The following is a 17,467-nucleotide window of genomic DNA, read 5'->3' on the forward strand; positions in this document are numbered from 1 at the left end:
ATGGAGAAAAGACAGTCTCTTCAATAAGTGGTGCTGGGAAAACTGGACAGCTACATGTAAATGAATGAAATTAGAACACTCCCTAACACCATACACAAAAATAAACTCAAAATGGATTAGAGACCTAAATGTAAGACCGGACACTATAAACTCTTAGAGGAAAACATAGGAAGAACACTCTTTGACATAAATCACAGCAAGATCTTTTTTGATCCACCTCTTAGAGTAATGGAAATAAAAACAAAAATAAACAAATGGGACCTAATGAAACTTCAAAGCTTTTGCACAGCAATGGAAACCATAAACAGGACGAAAAGACAACCCTCAGAATGGGAGAAAATATTTGCAAACGAATCAATGGACAAAGGAATAATCTCCAAACTATATAAACAGCTCATGCAGCTCAACATAAAAAAAACAAACAACCCAATCCAAAAATGGGCAGAAGACCTAAATAGACATTTCTCTAAAGAAGACATACAGATGGCCAAAAAGCACATGAAAAGCTGCTCAACATCACTAATTGTTAGAGAAATGCAAATCAAAACTACAATGAGGTATCACCTCACACCAGTTAGAATGGGCATCATCAGAAAATCTACAAACAACAAATGCTGGAGAGGGTGTGGAGAAAAGGGAACCCTCTTGCACTGTTGGTGGGAATGTAAATTGATACAGCCACTATGGAGAACAGTATGGAGGTTCCTTAAAAAACTAAAAATTGAATTACCATATGATCTAGCAATGCCACTACTGGGCATATACCCAGAGAAAACCATAATTCAAAAAGACACATGCACCCCAATGTTCATTGCAGCACTATTTACAATAGCCAGGTCATGGAAGCAACCTACATGCCCATCGACAGACGAATACATAAAGAAGATGTGGTACATATATACAATGGAATATTATTCAGCCATAGAAAGGAACGAAATTGGGTCATTTGTAGAGACATGGATGGATCTAGAGACTGTCATACAGAGTGAAGTAAGTCAGAAAGAGAAAAACAAATATCGTATGTTAGCGCATATATGTGGAACCTAGAAAAATGGTACAGATGAACTGGTTTGCAGGGCAGAAACTGAGACACAGATCTAGAGAACAAACATATGGACGCCAAGGGGGGAAAGCGGTGGGGAGGTGGGGCTGGTGGTGTGATGAACTGGGTGATTGGGATTGACATGTATACACTGATGTGTATAAAATTGATGACTAATAAGGACCTGCTGTATAAAAAAACAAATAAAATAAAATTTAAAAATTAAAAAAAAAAAACTGAATGGGTGATGGAAGTCAGAATAGTAGTTACCCTTAGAAGAGGGGTAAGAGTGTCTAGAAAGAAGTGCAAGCAGGCTTATGGGGTTCTGGTTACAAAAGTGTATTTATTTTGTGAAAATTCATTGAGTATTACTTTAAATCTGTGTACTTTTCCATATGTAACAACTTTTACATTTTTAAAACATGAATGAACTGGATTAGAATCTTTGATCCCCCATTTAATAGCTACACTTCAGGTTCCCTATCTCTAAAAAAAGTGAAAAACAATAATACCTATTCTGTCTGATTATTGTGGCAATTAATAGAGAAAAAAGAGTTAAGCATTTAACATGCCTGGCCTAGTTTAAACACTTAATAAATGTATTAGCAATAATAATCTCTTGATTATCCGGAGAGTTACCACTTTCTACAGTAACTGTTAAGATATGATTATTATTACTAGCAATAACAATAGCATGAATATAACACATTTAAGAAATCAAAATTACTAAGACAGAGCAAAAATATCTACATACTAGATCTTCACTAATGTTTAGAATTACATAGTAACCAAGAGATGCCACTTTAAGTTTCTGACAGCAGAGACGCCCCCTCCCTTTGTCAGGGAAACCTTGTAAGAACAGTGTCTTCTCTCTCCCAGGAAAGCAAAGGAAAGGCCAGTAGCAGAGAAACTACGAACCAGTTTCCACTGGGTGTGAAAGGCAGAGAATGAGGTAAGGAAGGAAGTCAAGAGGGAGGAACCCTGATGCTAGGACTGGGCATCTGCCTTATTCAGATGTTCACAAAAGTCAAGAAATAGATCATTTAAAAACTGACTTTTTTATAGATTAGTAACCTTCTGACCACTTTCAGTCAAAGTATTTGTGATGTTTAGTATTATTATACTTTGGATTGCATTTATACAATGGGAAATCATATTGATCCTAAAGTCAATGTAATTTGACTAAAGTTTATATTAAATCCCTTTTGTTCTAATTGTGAACTAATACTGCTTTAAGTATGATTATAATGCACACTGTATCCTCCTCCACACACCACCTATACTCTCTCAAGTACTGGAATTAACTGTCCATTCCTATCTGTCAAAAGTCTTATAAGAGGGACTTCCCTCGTGGCGCAGTGGTTATGAATCCACCTGCCAATGCAGGGGACACGGGTTCGAGCCCTGGTCCGGGAAGATCCCACATGCCACGGAACAACTAAGCCCATGCACCACAACTACTGAGCCTGCGCTCTAGAGCCCAAGAGCCACAACTACTGAGCCCACGTGCCACAACTACTGAAGCCCGCATGCCTAGAGCTGGTGCTCTGCAACAAGAGAAGACACTGCAATGAGAAGCCCGCGCACCACAGCAAAAGTAGCCCCCGCTCACCACAACTAGAGAAAGCCCGTGCACAGCAATAAAGACCCAACACAGCCAAAAAAAATTAATTAATTAATTTAAAAAAGAAGTCTTATCAGAAATGAGAGATTCTCATTCATTCATATTCTCTCTCTCTTTCAATGAAATTACACTTCAGAATATGCCTCCAGAGTTTATAAACAGTCTAAAGGCAATTAAAAAAAAAGATCACCATGGTGGACGGCTGGCCCTCATCTGACAATGAAAGACAGTGGCCAGAAGAAATACATAAAGGTTTGAAGGAGAAAAGAAGTGGGCTAATCCTTGGGCCTCAAGGCTCTTCCCCAAATTCAGAGGCAATGGACCTTAAGAAGACTAAGATGAAAAAGAAAGAAAAGAAAAGAAGACCAGGAATATGCCAGATAAGAAGCAGCAGCGAAAAGGAAAAGTGTCAGCAGACAGGAAAGCAGCCTGATTTCAAACATTCCAAGAAAGCACCCACTGCAAACCCACCCGAGCACAGTGAGCGCTTCATGATGCAGAGCACTGACAATATCTGTGGTGGAGGAAGAGACAGCAGGATTCAAGGCCACCCAGCCAAGCAGGTGCCAGAGGCAGTATGCAAAACCACGCTTTTTAAAAATTTTTCCTAATTTGTCTCTGTCAGAACTTTCTTTCATTTTTCTCACACAGAAACACATTACACATCTATATTATTGACTGTTTTATATTATGCTATCTTGAAAGGTATTACAAATGCACAAAATAATTGAATAGAGTTAACTAATTTTGATGCATTATTTATTAAAAGAGAAAGTGCTTTTTAAAAGTGTACAAAAATATGAAATTAATAGCACAAAGATGAGAGGTAAATTTGGAAAAGGAAACAATACATCATTTAGTGTGTCTGTGTGTTTAAACAAAACTGAGCTTTATTTAGGTGGCAGTGGGTTAGTCGAGTTCCTTTAAATAGCTAGGAATTTGTGAAGTGCAAAGCTCATGTAACTTAATCTGTGTTTTCCGCAAATCCCCATTGGTCCATTTACTTAAGAAACCCATGCTTCCCAGCTGGGTGCCAGCATACCAAACCTGCCCAGTCGTGCATAGTTTTATTTCTGTTACTAAATTAGGAAACCAAAGCAGGCAATGTCTGGGCCTACAGCAAAGAGAAAAAGGTTCAGCATCTTTAGTTGGCATGTCTTCTTAAAAGCCAGATCATTGTAAGATATTTAAGTTTTAATTAGAGATACCAAAATAATTTAGCCTAATAAGGAGTAATACTAAGAAATAATTAAATGAAGATAAAGGGAGAAATACAAACATTTAACAAAAGCATTCTTCTGAAGAGCCTTAATCATGATGTTGAAAATAACTACTACCACTCAAGGCTTAATGTCTCAGTGACTGACACTAAAATACTACCATCTTTTTCTAGGCAGTGAGGAAGAAATGGGAAGTTATTCATCACAATTTTTACAAAGATTTACTAATATACTTTATGTAAAGCACTGTTTAAAGAAAGTAAGTAGAGCATTCAGAGAATGGATGAAACAAAAAGAAGGATTTGAAGAGAACAAAGCCACTGTGTTTACTTTCAAAGTAATTTTAAAATGACAAAAATACAGAAGGAAAAATACATAATTTTCCACCTTTATTTGCCTCGAATTAGCACATTAGGAGGTTTAAAAGACAGTGGTTGATAATTAACATTCTATGGAAGTATAAACATACTTTAAACATATCCCAATACTTTGTCAAAAGCTGAAGCCTGTATCCTAAAGGTGTTGGGACAATTTTAGTTCTAGCAATAGCTGAACTTTTCTTATAAACATTTTGTTAAATACTGATAAATTTCAAAGTAGTATTTATTTTACTTTAGTTCTATGAAAGAATTTTAAAATTAATTTGCTACAAAATCTGTATTTTTATATGGATGAAGGCTGTTTAAATACCAGAATTTAGAAATTATAGAAAAATTAAATAACAAAGTCTGAGTGCTATGATAGGCCCTGAATGGCTTATCAGATATGACCAAAAAAAAAAAGATGTTCACAATGTTTACTTTCCCAATCTTTAGCAATACAGAAATTCATTCATATTTATAAAGAAGCCACAGAGAAAAGAACTCTTCCAGTAAGCATCCTCATTGTCTGGTATCCTTTCATCTAATCTCTTTATATATATTTATATAATCTTTATAGGACATTGAAAAGCATTTGTGGTGATTGGCTGTGAGCCAAAACTCAGTCTTCACCTTCTTTTGCTCAACTCCCACCACCAAGATCTGGCCATCAGTGAGGAGGAGAAGCAGGTCCACAGCTGGGTGGGGGGACAAACAGAAACAGTTTCCCTCAGTCTCACGTCTGTCTGTCCTTCAACCATCCATCCTACTGGAGGCACAATGTAGACCACGTCACTGGCCTTGTTTGGCCCTTCACTGTCCCTATGCTATTGATAAGAGGCACACTGTTGTGGGAGGCACAATAAAATTAGAGAAGCAAGCTTAAAGTCATAAGTTGCATAATTAAAAATGAAAGCAAGAAATAGACTGGGTAGTTAGAAATGATACTGAACAGTGTAATGATCCCCATAGATCATTTTGTTGAAAGGTCCTCCAGACCTTCATCTTTATCTTCTTACTGCTACCCATACATACATACAAAAATATATATACAGATGAAACGCCCAAAAAAGAGGAAAAATGAATTTTCTTTGGTTTGAAAAATATCAATTAAATTTAATTTTTTTAAAGCAATCTGAAAAAGAAGAAAAATGCTGAGAACTTACATGGCCTCATTTCAAAGCTTCCTATAAAGCTACAGTAATCAAGCTAATGTGGTATTGCCATAAGGATAAACATAAAGACTAATGGAACAGAACTGAGAGACTCCAGAAATAAACCCAAATATTTATGGTCAGCTGATTTTTGACAAAGGTACCAAGGTACTTCAACAAGGAAAGGACAGTCTTTTCAACAAATTATGCTAAAACAAGTGAATATCCCACATCTAAAAATATCTCAACCCTTACCTCACATCATACACAATAATTACCTTGAACTGGATCATAGACATAAATGTAATAGATAAAATTTTATATAAACTTATATAAGAAAGCATAAGAGAAAAACTGTGATCCTACGTTTGGCAAACCATTTGACAGCACAATCCATGAAACACAAGGCTAATAAATTGGGCTTCATCAAAATGTAAAACTTTTGCTCTTCAAAAGATATTTTTAAGAAAAAATGAAAAGACAAGCCACAGACTAGGGGAAAATATTTATAAATAACATATCTGATAAAGGACTTGTACGCAGGAAAAAGCAGGGATCAGCAACCTTGCTGTAAAAGATCATTTAGTAAATAATTTAGGCTTTGTGAGCCATACAGTTTCTGTCACAACTACTCAACTCTGCCACTGTAGCACAAAAGCAGCCAAAGACAATGTGTAAATGAACAGGCATGGCTGTCTTCCAATAAAACTTTATTTACAAAATCAGGTGGTGGGTCAGATTCAACCCACAGGTCAGAGTTGCTGAGCCCTGCTCTACAGCACTTCGTTCCAGGTGATCTGATTCTCATCTATGAGGGCTATTTTATAACTCTGTAAGTTGTATTATAGATTACAACCTGATAAAATTTAAAATAATCCTTATTTATAAACACAAAAATAAATTATATCCCACAATGGAGAGACACCCTCTGCCATTGTGGAAAAAAACCTCCTTTGGTTCCATCTGAATGTTCATTTCAATATTCTTGATCTATAAATGTGTCTGTTCTTTGGATCCTCCTTTGAACTGGTTATAACACCTTACCAGTTTTCTCATTAACAGGTTAAATAAAAACTTTAACACATTAAAAAAGTTTTATATCTATACAGGAGTCATAATCTTACCTTTTTGTGTGAAAATTATCCTTTAACACCAGAATATATAAAGAACTCTTACAACTAAAAATAACACAAACAACTCAGTGTAAAACAGGGCAAAAGATTTCTGAATAGATACTTCACCAAAGAAATGGCAAATAAGTACATGAAAAAGATGCTGTCAGTCTGTTCAGGATGCTATAACAAAACTACCATAAACTGGGTGACTTTAAAGCAACAGAAACTTATTTCTCACTGTTTTGGAAGCTAGGGAGTCCAAGATCAAGGTGCTGGCAGATCCAGTGTCTAGAGAGGGCCTGCCCTCTCATTGACTGTGCAATTCTCACTGCAACCTCACCTGGTAGAAGGGGTGAGGAAGCTTAAAGAGCCTCCTTTATAAGGGCACTAATCTAATTCATGAGGGCTCTGCCCTTATGGCTTACTGATAATTACCTCCCAAAGGCCCCACTTTCTAATATCATCACTTTGGGGGTTAGGATTTTAAATAGGAATTTTATGAGGACACAAACAGATGCTTAGTCTGTAGTTTTGAGGGAAATGCAAAATAAAACTATAATGAGCTGACTATATAGCCACTAGAATAGCCACAATTAGAAGACTGAAAATACCAAATGTTGGCAAGGATATGGAGGAACTGACTCCCATACAGTGCTGGTGGGAATATAAGTGGTACAGATACTTTGGAAAACAGTTTAGTAGTTTCTTTCAAAGTTAAAAATATGTTTACCATGCAAACCAGCACTTCTACTCATAGGTATTTACCTAAGAGAAAAGAAAACATAAGCCCACAAAAAGCCTGTACACAAAAAAGAAATAAAATCTAAAATTAAAAAAAAAAAAAAGCTTGTACACAAATGTTGTTAGCAACATTATTCATAACAGCCCAAACTGAAAACAATCTAAATGGCCAATTAACTGGTAAGTAAACAAAATATGGCATATCCATACAATAAAATATTACTCAATAATAAAAAGAAACAACCTACTAAAATATAAAAGAACATACATGTAAAAAAATCTATGCTAAGTATAAAATAAGCCAGACAGGAAAGACTGCATATTATTGTACATGATTCCATTTTTATGAAATTTCTAGAAAAGGCAAAGCTATTTATAAAAATAGAAACAAGATTAATAGTTGGATGGGGGTGACAACAGGGGCTAGCAACAAACAGGCAATAGAGAATTTTCTGGGATGATGGATATATTCTAAAATTAGACTGTAATAAGGCTTCCTCAACTATGTACACTTAATAAAATTCAAGAAACTGTACATATAATAAATTTTATGCTATGCAAATTGTACCTCAATAAAGCTATTTTAAAAAATCAATGGGCAACAGTTTAAATAAATTATTAACTCATGCTAGGAACAAAATTACTGACATTGTCATAAAGTTTAAAAAGATATTGTCTAGAAGACTTTTAAAAGTGATATGGAGGAAAAAAGTTATGTATACATCACACTTTGTAAATCAGTTCTAGATACTGCCCTAGAGATAAGGAAATCAAAGTTCTATTCCTTGCTTTACCATTTATGTATCATAACTTTACATGTGTTTCTGATTTAGAAGTAGAAATATAAACTATGGATAGGAAATAAACAGACATAGTATGTAAATCCTCATACCCTATTATGTCATGTCTTTTAGCAGGAGAAGCAAATTTTCAAGACTGTCTTTCTATACCTTTTATAAAATTAAATCTTCAGAGTCAGTACAAATTAAGGATGTTGCATATTAGTGAGAGGAGGAATATCAGAACCCATCAAGTTAAAACCTACCTACCAAATTGGATAAGAAAATGGAGAAGCAGGGATCAAGTAACATTAATTTTATAGGCTGTTGTTTTATTGAAAGTGATAGTTCATAAAGCTCCATGACATTCTAGGTATGGGAAACTTAAAATAGCTTTATCTATTAAGTTCAAAAGCAATATCACAGGACACCATAGGCAAACCAAGAACAGTCAACTAAAATACGTATGGTGATTGGCACTTTATAAAAAAAATTCTTAAGAAGTAGAGAATAGGTAAAATTATTACTAATTGTTGATTTACAGATCTGATTTGATCTACTATATTAAGAACCTGAAAAGACAAACAGATTAAAACTTTCATTTTTCCTGTATTTAAAATTAACAGTATTCTGTAGTCTGTATTTCATATATCACTCCCTAAAAAAAATATAAGTATTTGGTTCTTAAATTGCTAAATAATTTAGGAATTTGTTATGTGTAGAATACATATTCAATTATGCCATTGGATCATTTCACTTTAAGTGAAAAAGTCATGGAAATTTATCCCTGAAGACCCCACTTGTGGGTATAAAGACTGGAAGACAACACTCCATATACACAAGCCAGTATGAGTGATTATTCCTTCACTGGTTATGCACTGATACAGAAAAACTGTCTCACATTTTCAAATGTGTAGTATTCAGCCTCCTGATGATCTCAGGTAATAAAAGAATTGCACCGCAAAAATCATAATTTGGGTTTGAGATATATACAACAACATGCATAACTCTGCATACTTTAAAAAATATTTTCCAATGTATATTTGCTCTGCTTTAAGTTAAACATATTTTTCAAAGCATCAAAGAGAGCAGAGTAGAAGGATGTGCACTTACCTCCTCTTGAGAGAGCACTGAATTCACAACTAACTGCTGAACAACCACTGACAGGAAGATGCTGGAACCCACCAAAAATGATACTCCACATCCAAAGACAAAGGAGAAGCCGCAGTGAGATGGCAGAAGGGGCTCAGTCACGATAAAATCAAATCCCATACATGCCAGGTGGGCAACCCACAAACTGGAGAACAATTATACCACAGAAATTCTCCCATTGGAGTGAAGGTTATGAGCCCTACATTTGATGACTATACTACAAAGCTATAGTCATCAAAACAGTATGGTACTGGCACAAAAACAGAAATATAGATCAATGGAACAGGATAGAAAGCCCAGAAATAAACCCACACACCTATGGTCAATTAATCTACAACAAAGGAAGCAAGACTACACAGTGGTGTAAAGACAGTCTCTTCAACAAATGGTGCTGGGAAAACTGGACAGCTACATGTAAAACAAATGAAATTAGATCATTCTCTAACACCATACACAACAATAAGCTCTCAAAGTGGATTAAAGACTTAAATGTGGACTTCCCTGGTGGCGCAGTGGTTAAGAATCCACCTGCCAATGCAGGGGACATGGGTTCGAGCCCTGGTCTGGGAAGATCCCACGTGCCGCAGAGCAACTAAGCCCATGTGCCACAACTACTGAGCCTGCACTCTAGAGCCCGTGTGCCACAACTACTGAAGCCCATGCGCCTAGAGCCTGTGCTCTGCAACAAGAGAAGCCACCGCAATTAGAAGCCCGTGCATCACAACGTAGAGTAGCCCCCACTCACCACAACTAGAGAAAGCCCGCATGCAACAATGAAGACCCCATGCAGCCAAATGAATTAATTAAATTAAATAAATAAATAAAATAATAAAACAAAATTTTTTTAAGTAAAAAAAAATTTTTTTTAAAGATTTAAATGTGAGACTGGACACTATACAACTTGTAGAGGAAAACATAGGTAGAACACTCTCTGACATAAATCACAGCAATGGGCTTCCCTGGTGGCAAAGTGGTTAAGAATCCACCTGCCAATGCAGGGGACACGGGTTTGAGCCCTGGTCCAGGAAGATCCCACATGCCGCGGAGCAACTAAGCCTGTGTGCCACAACTACTGAGCCTGTGCTCTAGAGCCCACTTACCACAACTACTGAGCCCGCACGCCACAACTACTGAAGCCCGCACACCTAGAGCCCATGCTCCACAACAAGAGAAGCCACCACAATGAGAAGTCCACGCACTGCAACAAAGAGTAGCCCCCACTCGCCACAACTAGAGAAAGCCCATGTGCAGCAACAAAGACCCAATGCAGCCAGAAAAAAAAAATCCCAGCAATATCTTTTTCAATCCATCTCCCAGAATAATGGAAATAAAAACAAAAATAAACAAATGGGACCTAATTAAACTTAAAAGCTTTTGCACAGCAAAGGAAACCATAAACAAAATGAAAAGACAACCCACAGATTGGGAGAAAATATTTGCCAATGATGTGACCGAGAAGGGATTAGTCTCCGAAGTTTACAAACAGCTCATAAGGCTTAATATCATCAAAACAAACAACCCAATCAAAAAATGGGCAGAAGACCTAAATAGACATTTCTCCAAAGAAGACATACAGATGGCCAAGAGGCATATGAAAAGATGTTCAACATCGCTAACCATTAGAGAAATGCAAATCAAAACTACAATGAGATATCACCTCACACCAGTCAAAATGGCTATCATCAAAAAATCCACAAACAATAAATGCTGGAGAGGGTATGGAGAGAAGGGAACCCTCCTAAACTGTTGGTGGGAATGTAAATTGGTACAGTCACTATGGAGAACAGTATGAAGGTTCCTTAAAAAACTAAAAATAGAGCTACCATATGACACTGCAATCCTATTCCTCGGCATATGTCTGGAGAAAAACATGATCCGAAAGGATACATGCACCCCAGTGTTCATTGCAGCACTCTTTACAATAGGCAAGACATGGAAGCAACCTAAATGTCCATCGACAGAGGAATGTACAAAGAAGATGTGGTACATATATACAATGGAATATTACTCAGCCATTAAAAAGAATGAAATAATGCCATTTGCAGCAACATGGATGTACCTAGAGTGTCACACTGAGTGAAGTAAGTCAGAGAAAGAGAAATATCGTATGATATCACTTATATGCAGAATCTAAAAAGAAATGATACAAATGAACTTATTTACAAAACAGAAACAGACTCACAGACTTAGAAAACAAACTTATGGTTACCCGGAGTGGGGGAAGGATGGGGGGAAGGGATAGTTAGGGAGTTTGGGATCGACATGTACACAATGCTATATTTAAAATGGATAACCAACAGGACCTATTGTATAGCACAGGGAACTCTGCTCAATGTTATGTGGCAGCCTGGATGGGAGGGGAGTCTGGGGGAGAGTGGATACATGTATCTGTATGGCTGAGTCCCTTTGCTGTGTACCTGAAACTACCGCAACATTGTCAATCAGCTATACTCCAATATAAAATAAAACGTTAAAAAAAAAAGCATTTTTTAATGCATTTATAAGAATATTTCTTTGGTTACTCGACTGAAGATTTAATAATTAAAATTTTAATCTTATTTTACTTGTAAGAAATTTGTACTTTCCTTCATAAAAATGTACATTTATATTTTAAAAAGAGGTAAAAATGGATGAAGGAAAGAGAAATTCTGAGATCTATTACTCTAAACATCTATGTATCTTTCAGCTATTTTTTCCAACAAACTTTTGTGTTAGGACCTAAATGTATGTGTAAATAATATGACTCCTACAAAACCTGCTGTTATTCCTAAAAAAATAAATAATAAGACACTAATATTGGTACTATAAATTCATACTAAAGTGATGAATACCAAACTTTTTAAATTAAAAAGAAAAAAGTCATCAAGACAGACCTGCCAGACTTTGATTCTCTTTCAGAATAAGTCAGGATCAGGGAAGTCAGCAGATCCAGCTAAGAAGTAGAAGAGACATACAACCAACTAATAGCATTTGTTATAAGCATATAAGGACATTCATTTTTTGAACCCTTTGTCACTTCCATAGCCACAGTTTTTATTTCAAGTTCTCTCACCACTTTATAAATACCCAGTGAAAACTACAACAAATTGCTCAAAAACATCAATGTATCTGCTTAATATGTTGATTTTTTATAAAGAAATTGAAAAAAACCCAAAGAACTGTGATGCCAATTGTGTGGGGTGGGGGCAGGGTGAATTTGGTAACAAACTAAATTTTGTTTAATTACTTCTCATTACATCAATCCTTGGCAGATCATAATGCTTTTTCTGCACTAAAACAATCATTAACTTTAAAATTACTTGCAGAACAGACAATCTGATTTAAATTAAAACCTTTAACAAGATAAAACAGATGAAGTAACCAATAAGCATGTTCAAATAACACATGAAGAAACAAAACAAAATATTTTACACGTTGAAGACATTATTTTTTAAGAAATACATATTTCAGCACATCACCTATATTCTGCCAGTTAATTTTTCTCCACAATTGTATTAACATGAAACTGTAATTTTCTGATTATATCACAAAACAACAGTATACTGAAATCAAGGTAGAAAAATCAATTAAAACCATACAACAACCATGAAAATATAACCTTTGTTTATGTATCTATTTAATACTTGCCTTTCCCAAAGATTGCTTAATAAATGCAATATATCAAATCATTCTATTAACATAAGAAATACATGCTGAATACTTGAAAGCTATGAATGAACTGCATAAAAATGAACTACAAACCCAAGTTTTGCCATATCAAAAGATATGATAGAAATTACTCCATGCCACCTCCAAAATACTGCAAGTTGATTTGAATAAAAAAGTAAAATCTCTGAATTCCCATTAATAGGTTGTCCCTAAGAAAATACATAAGTTCTGAAGAAAGTTTATTCCAAAAGATTAAGAATACTTCTACAGGGCCTCTCCCTGGCAGTCCAGTGGTTAAGACTTCACCTTCCAATACAGGGGGTGTGGGTTTGATCCCTGGTCGGGGAGCTAAAATCCCACATGCCTCGCGGCCAAAAAACCAAAACAGAAGCAATACTGTAATAGACTCAATAAAGACTTTAATAATGGTCCACATCAAAAAAAAAAAAAAAATCAAAAAAGAACACTTCTACAATTATCAGGGTTTTTTTTTTTTTCTTTTAATATTCCTAATTCCTGGTCTTCAAAATAAACAAATGATTATTACCCAACACGGGCTTCTATTCCGGCAACCACACACTTTTAGCAAATTATTTCAATGAAGGATTGAAATAATCCTCGAAGGATTTTAATTGGGGAAGTAGTTTACCAAATCTGTATTTTAGAAGGATAATCCTGGAAGCAGTGTGGATGATAGACTACGAGACAGATACATTTCAAAGACAAAATAATGGAAAATATCCAACTCCAAGTCATTTGCTCTTGCACACCACATAAACATCAGCTCAGTCCCTCACATCATGCCTGACTTCTCTTTAAACTCTCTTCACTGACCTCAGTACTGTCTTCAAGGTTCCCATACAGCACCAAGCTTGTAATAGACCATGGAGTAGAAAATTGTGTACAGAAAGGGAAGAGAAGCAGCACTGCATGTGAAGTGAATTTGGCAGTATTCCCCTTAAAAGATTTCAAATTAGATCACTGCTGTGATGATATTAGCTGCTTTGAAATCTTTTCACAAAGGAATGGGCCACAGAAAGGAATTCAACATGCCTTAGCCAATAGTATGATGGGAGAGGCTTTCCAAGTCTGAGGGACCAACTTTTCTCCTTTTGCTTTTTTTTAAAAGTATCATCAGAATGAACTTTTGTGTTTCTGACATTTGGGAAGTTTTCCACCACTTCCCTTCACACCTTTCCTAAAAAGGAGTATTTTCTGTATTTATTTTCACTGAGAAGGAGGCATAGTCCAGAAAACAATTTTTTTTCTTTTAGAAGAATTTTAATGGTCATTTTGATTCTAAGACTTTTGCCCAATTTTCAAAACTTGTAAGAGTTTTAAAATACAATTTAGAAGTTTTAACTCTATTTGTAAACAGATTTTACAATATGTAATAGTATTGACAGATTTTTTTTCTGATAAATCTGTTTTATCTAATCTAGTACACCAAAATAATTTTATGTAAAAGTCTGAATTAAAAATCTATATAATACTATAAAGTTACTAATATATGTTTAACTATATAGTATAAAGTTAACTTTACGAATAAAGTACTATATGTGTTACAAAGAGACTAATAAAGTAGATGGAAGTCTATAAGAGACACTGAAAGAACAGGTTATGAATATGAGTTTAGGACTCTGGTAGACAATTTATTCATTTATTCAGTGGTCACCTAGCAAACTGAGGGTAGGTAGATTGCTAGATTTTTATCCCTATATCCATTAGTTGCCAAAGTATCTGAACCACTTGGCACACTACCAAGATAATGACCAACTCCTAACACACTCGATACTTCTTGCTCTTCTCCACCTAGTCTTTTTTTTTTTTTTTTTTTAATAAATTTATTTATTTATTTTTGGCTGCATTAGGTCTTCGTTGCTGCTTGCGGGCTTTCTCTAGCTGCGGCTAGCGAGGGCTACTCTTTGTTGTGGTGCACAGGCTTCTTATTGCAGTGGCTTCTCTTGTTGCAGAGCACAGGCTCTAGGCTTGCAGGCTTCAGTAGTTGTGGCACACGGGCTCATTAGTTGTGGCTCACAGGCTCTAGAGCGTAGGCTCAGCAGTTGTGGCACACGGGCTTAGCCGCTCCACGGCATGTGGGATCTTCCCAGACCAGGGCTCTATCCCGTGTCCCCTGCACTGGCAGGCAGATTCCTAACCAATGCGCCACCAGGGAAGCCCTCCACCTAGTCTCTTCTTTGGAAGTTCATAGTTTAAACTATTTGACAATAAAATATTATAAGCTCCTTTGAAACCTGGCTCTGGATTTTGTACCCCTTCACTGTCCCCAGTTCCTCTAGTACATAGCATGGTATTTTGAACCAACAAATACTTTTCTGTTGAGTAGGTGAAACAGTAAGTGCCCCAGGTCATGTAGATAACCCTGTAAAATAGAGAAAATCTATTTACATATATTGATGACTATACATATATAGCCTGGTAACACCAGATGGGACTCTGCCAGAGATTAATTATTTACATTTTTTTAGTGAGAGCTAGTTATTTTGCCAGTACTGATGTAGAATCAGTGAAAAGCTGTCTCACTAGGAAGGTAAATCACCCTGAATTACTATGGTATCCACCCAAGGAGGGTAATACGGGGGTGAACAACCTTGATTATTTGGCGGCAGTGGCACAGTAAGATCCTTTGTGCCTTGAGGATTCAAAAAGAAAGCTGCTCTCTTCTCCCTTTCAGTTGATCACTAAAGAAGAAAGAGAACACAGGCACAGTGAAACCAGGGCTGACCCAGTGTTCCTGGGGCCACCCATCATTCCTAGAAACTGAAACCCACGGAATGCAAACGTGGAGCACCTCTGACCAGGCCTGTACCTACAGGAGCGGGGTCAGCACCTCTGAAGAGTCACAGCAGCCTGCACTACTATCTGTCAGACTATGCCAATGAATTTTCAGCAGGTGGGCAGCAAGCAACAGGGGAAACTCTAGAGTGATTGGGCTTCCTAGGAAGCCTGTCCTCTGTAGGAAGAAGGCTGATCCCAACCTCCACATTAGACCAGTGAGCATAAAGATTTCAGAATAATTTGGTGGCAACAGGACAGAGCTAAGAAGAGATACTAAATTTCATTTTAATAAAGCAACAGAGGCTCAACTGGAGGAAAAATAAATTTTAAGAAAAAATGATAAACTTGACCATACTTGAAGCCTGAGTTTTAGAACAATTCATGCTAGTTACATGTAGTATGTATTTCTGTTTTTGCATGCTTTTATCCATTTAAGTACAACATAGACTGCTTTTCTTTTTTTATAAATTTATTTATTTATTTATTTTTGGCTGCATTAGGTCTTCGCTGCTGCACGCGGGCTTTCTTTAGTTGCGTTGAGTGGGGGCTACTCTTCGTTGCAGTGCATGGGCTTCTCATTGTGGTGGCTTCTCTTGTTGTGGAGCACGGGCTCTAGGCACGCAGGCTTCAATAGTTATGGCACGTGGACTCAGTAGTTGTGGCACGTGGGCTCTAGAGCGCAGGCTCAGTTGTTGTGGCGTACGGGCTTAGTTGCTCCGCGGCATGTGGGATCTTCCCAGACCTGGCTCGAACCCATGTCCCCTGCATTGGCAGGCAGATTTTTAACCACTGCACCACCAGGGAAGCCCCTAGACTGCTTTAACGTTTTCAATTTGGGCTAAAAAATCCTTCCCTTTTTGGTATGCAGAACAATTTTTCAAAGATAAAACCATTTAAAAAAAAAACAGGCTGATTTATATAGCAGATGTAAGCAACATCTTTTCTGACTCCTAGTTACATTTTGCTGTTTGTCTGCTACCATAATCTTCTCTCATGGGAATTCAGAGAGTTTACAGTGAATCACAGCACCAGGATTCTCTTTACTATCAAGGGGCAGCTGGATTTTCTGATTCTTCTAATATTCATTGGCCTTTGTGGCCAATGGTGAATCACAAAGTATTTGGCAAGTTGCTCTGCACTGATGGAAATCTTTCTCCAGTAATCCTTTATTTGTAAGTACACTGTACTTCCCTTCATAATAGATAATGTAATTTTACTTAAGTTAGAAAAAGCCTTTGGAAGAAAATGAGTTTAAATTTATTCTGTAACAAATAATGTTATAGTTTTGATACTGGAAGTAGGAGAAGGCAACATATAAATGTTTAAATGGCATACAAGTTATATATATAAAAGAATGCAGGTAAGCAATCAGATGAGAAATCAAAGAACATCTAATAGGACTTCCACTTCTAGATATGACAGGGACACTGATACCAGACTTGCCTCCCACCAAAATATAGCAATAAAACTAGTCAAAAATATATGAGGCAACTGCTTTCAAGCAACAAACAGGAAACAAAGGACTCTGATCATTGAAATAAGGTAAACACCCCTTGTGTCCCAAGCTGGACAAGGCTTTCTTGCCCACAACACAGGGAAGTGGAACCCAAGTCTCACAGTGCTAAAGAGACAGAGATCACAGTTTGGGAGGCTGAAGCAGCTGGAAAATGCAAGACAAGGTACCAAAGAGGAAACAGCTGTGAGAGGGTGAAGAGGGGCTTAATAAATAACATATGCGAGATCACAAAAGAAGTTACTGGAGTAGAAGACAGATACACAGATATCATCCAACCTCTAGATAAGGAGGAAAAAAAAAGATTAAAAAAAGAACAAA

At 36.5% G+C, this 17,467-nt stretch overlaps 1 protein-coding gene across 7 annotated transcripts in view; it reads right to left on the minus strand.

The window, feature by feature from the left end:
• LRRC28 (leucine rich repeat containing 28) overlaps positions 1-17,467 on the minus strand; it is a 172,785-nt gene that overhangs the window by 113,709 nt on the left and 41,609 nt on the right. Inside the window, exon 6 of one of the 7 annotated variants that reach the window (XM_082387098.1) lies at positions 4,879-4,943. The exons of the other annotated variants lie outside the window; for them this stretch is intronic. Coding sequence (XP_082243224.1) covers positions 4,879-4,943 — 65 coding nt within the window. The remainder of the gene's footprint in view (positions 1-4,878; positions 4,944-17,467) is intronic. 7 annotated transcript variants of the gene reach the window in all.

Source organism: Balaenoptera borealis (genome assembly GCF_965194805.1).
Source record: "Balaenoptera borealis genome assembly, chromosome: 3".
Classification (NCBI taxonomy): Eukaryota; Metazoa; Chordata; class Mammalia; order Artiodactyla; family Balaenopteridae; genus Balaenoptera; species Balaenoptera borealis.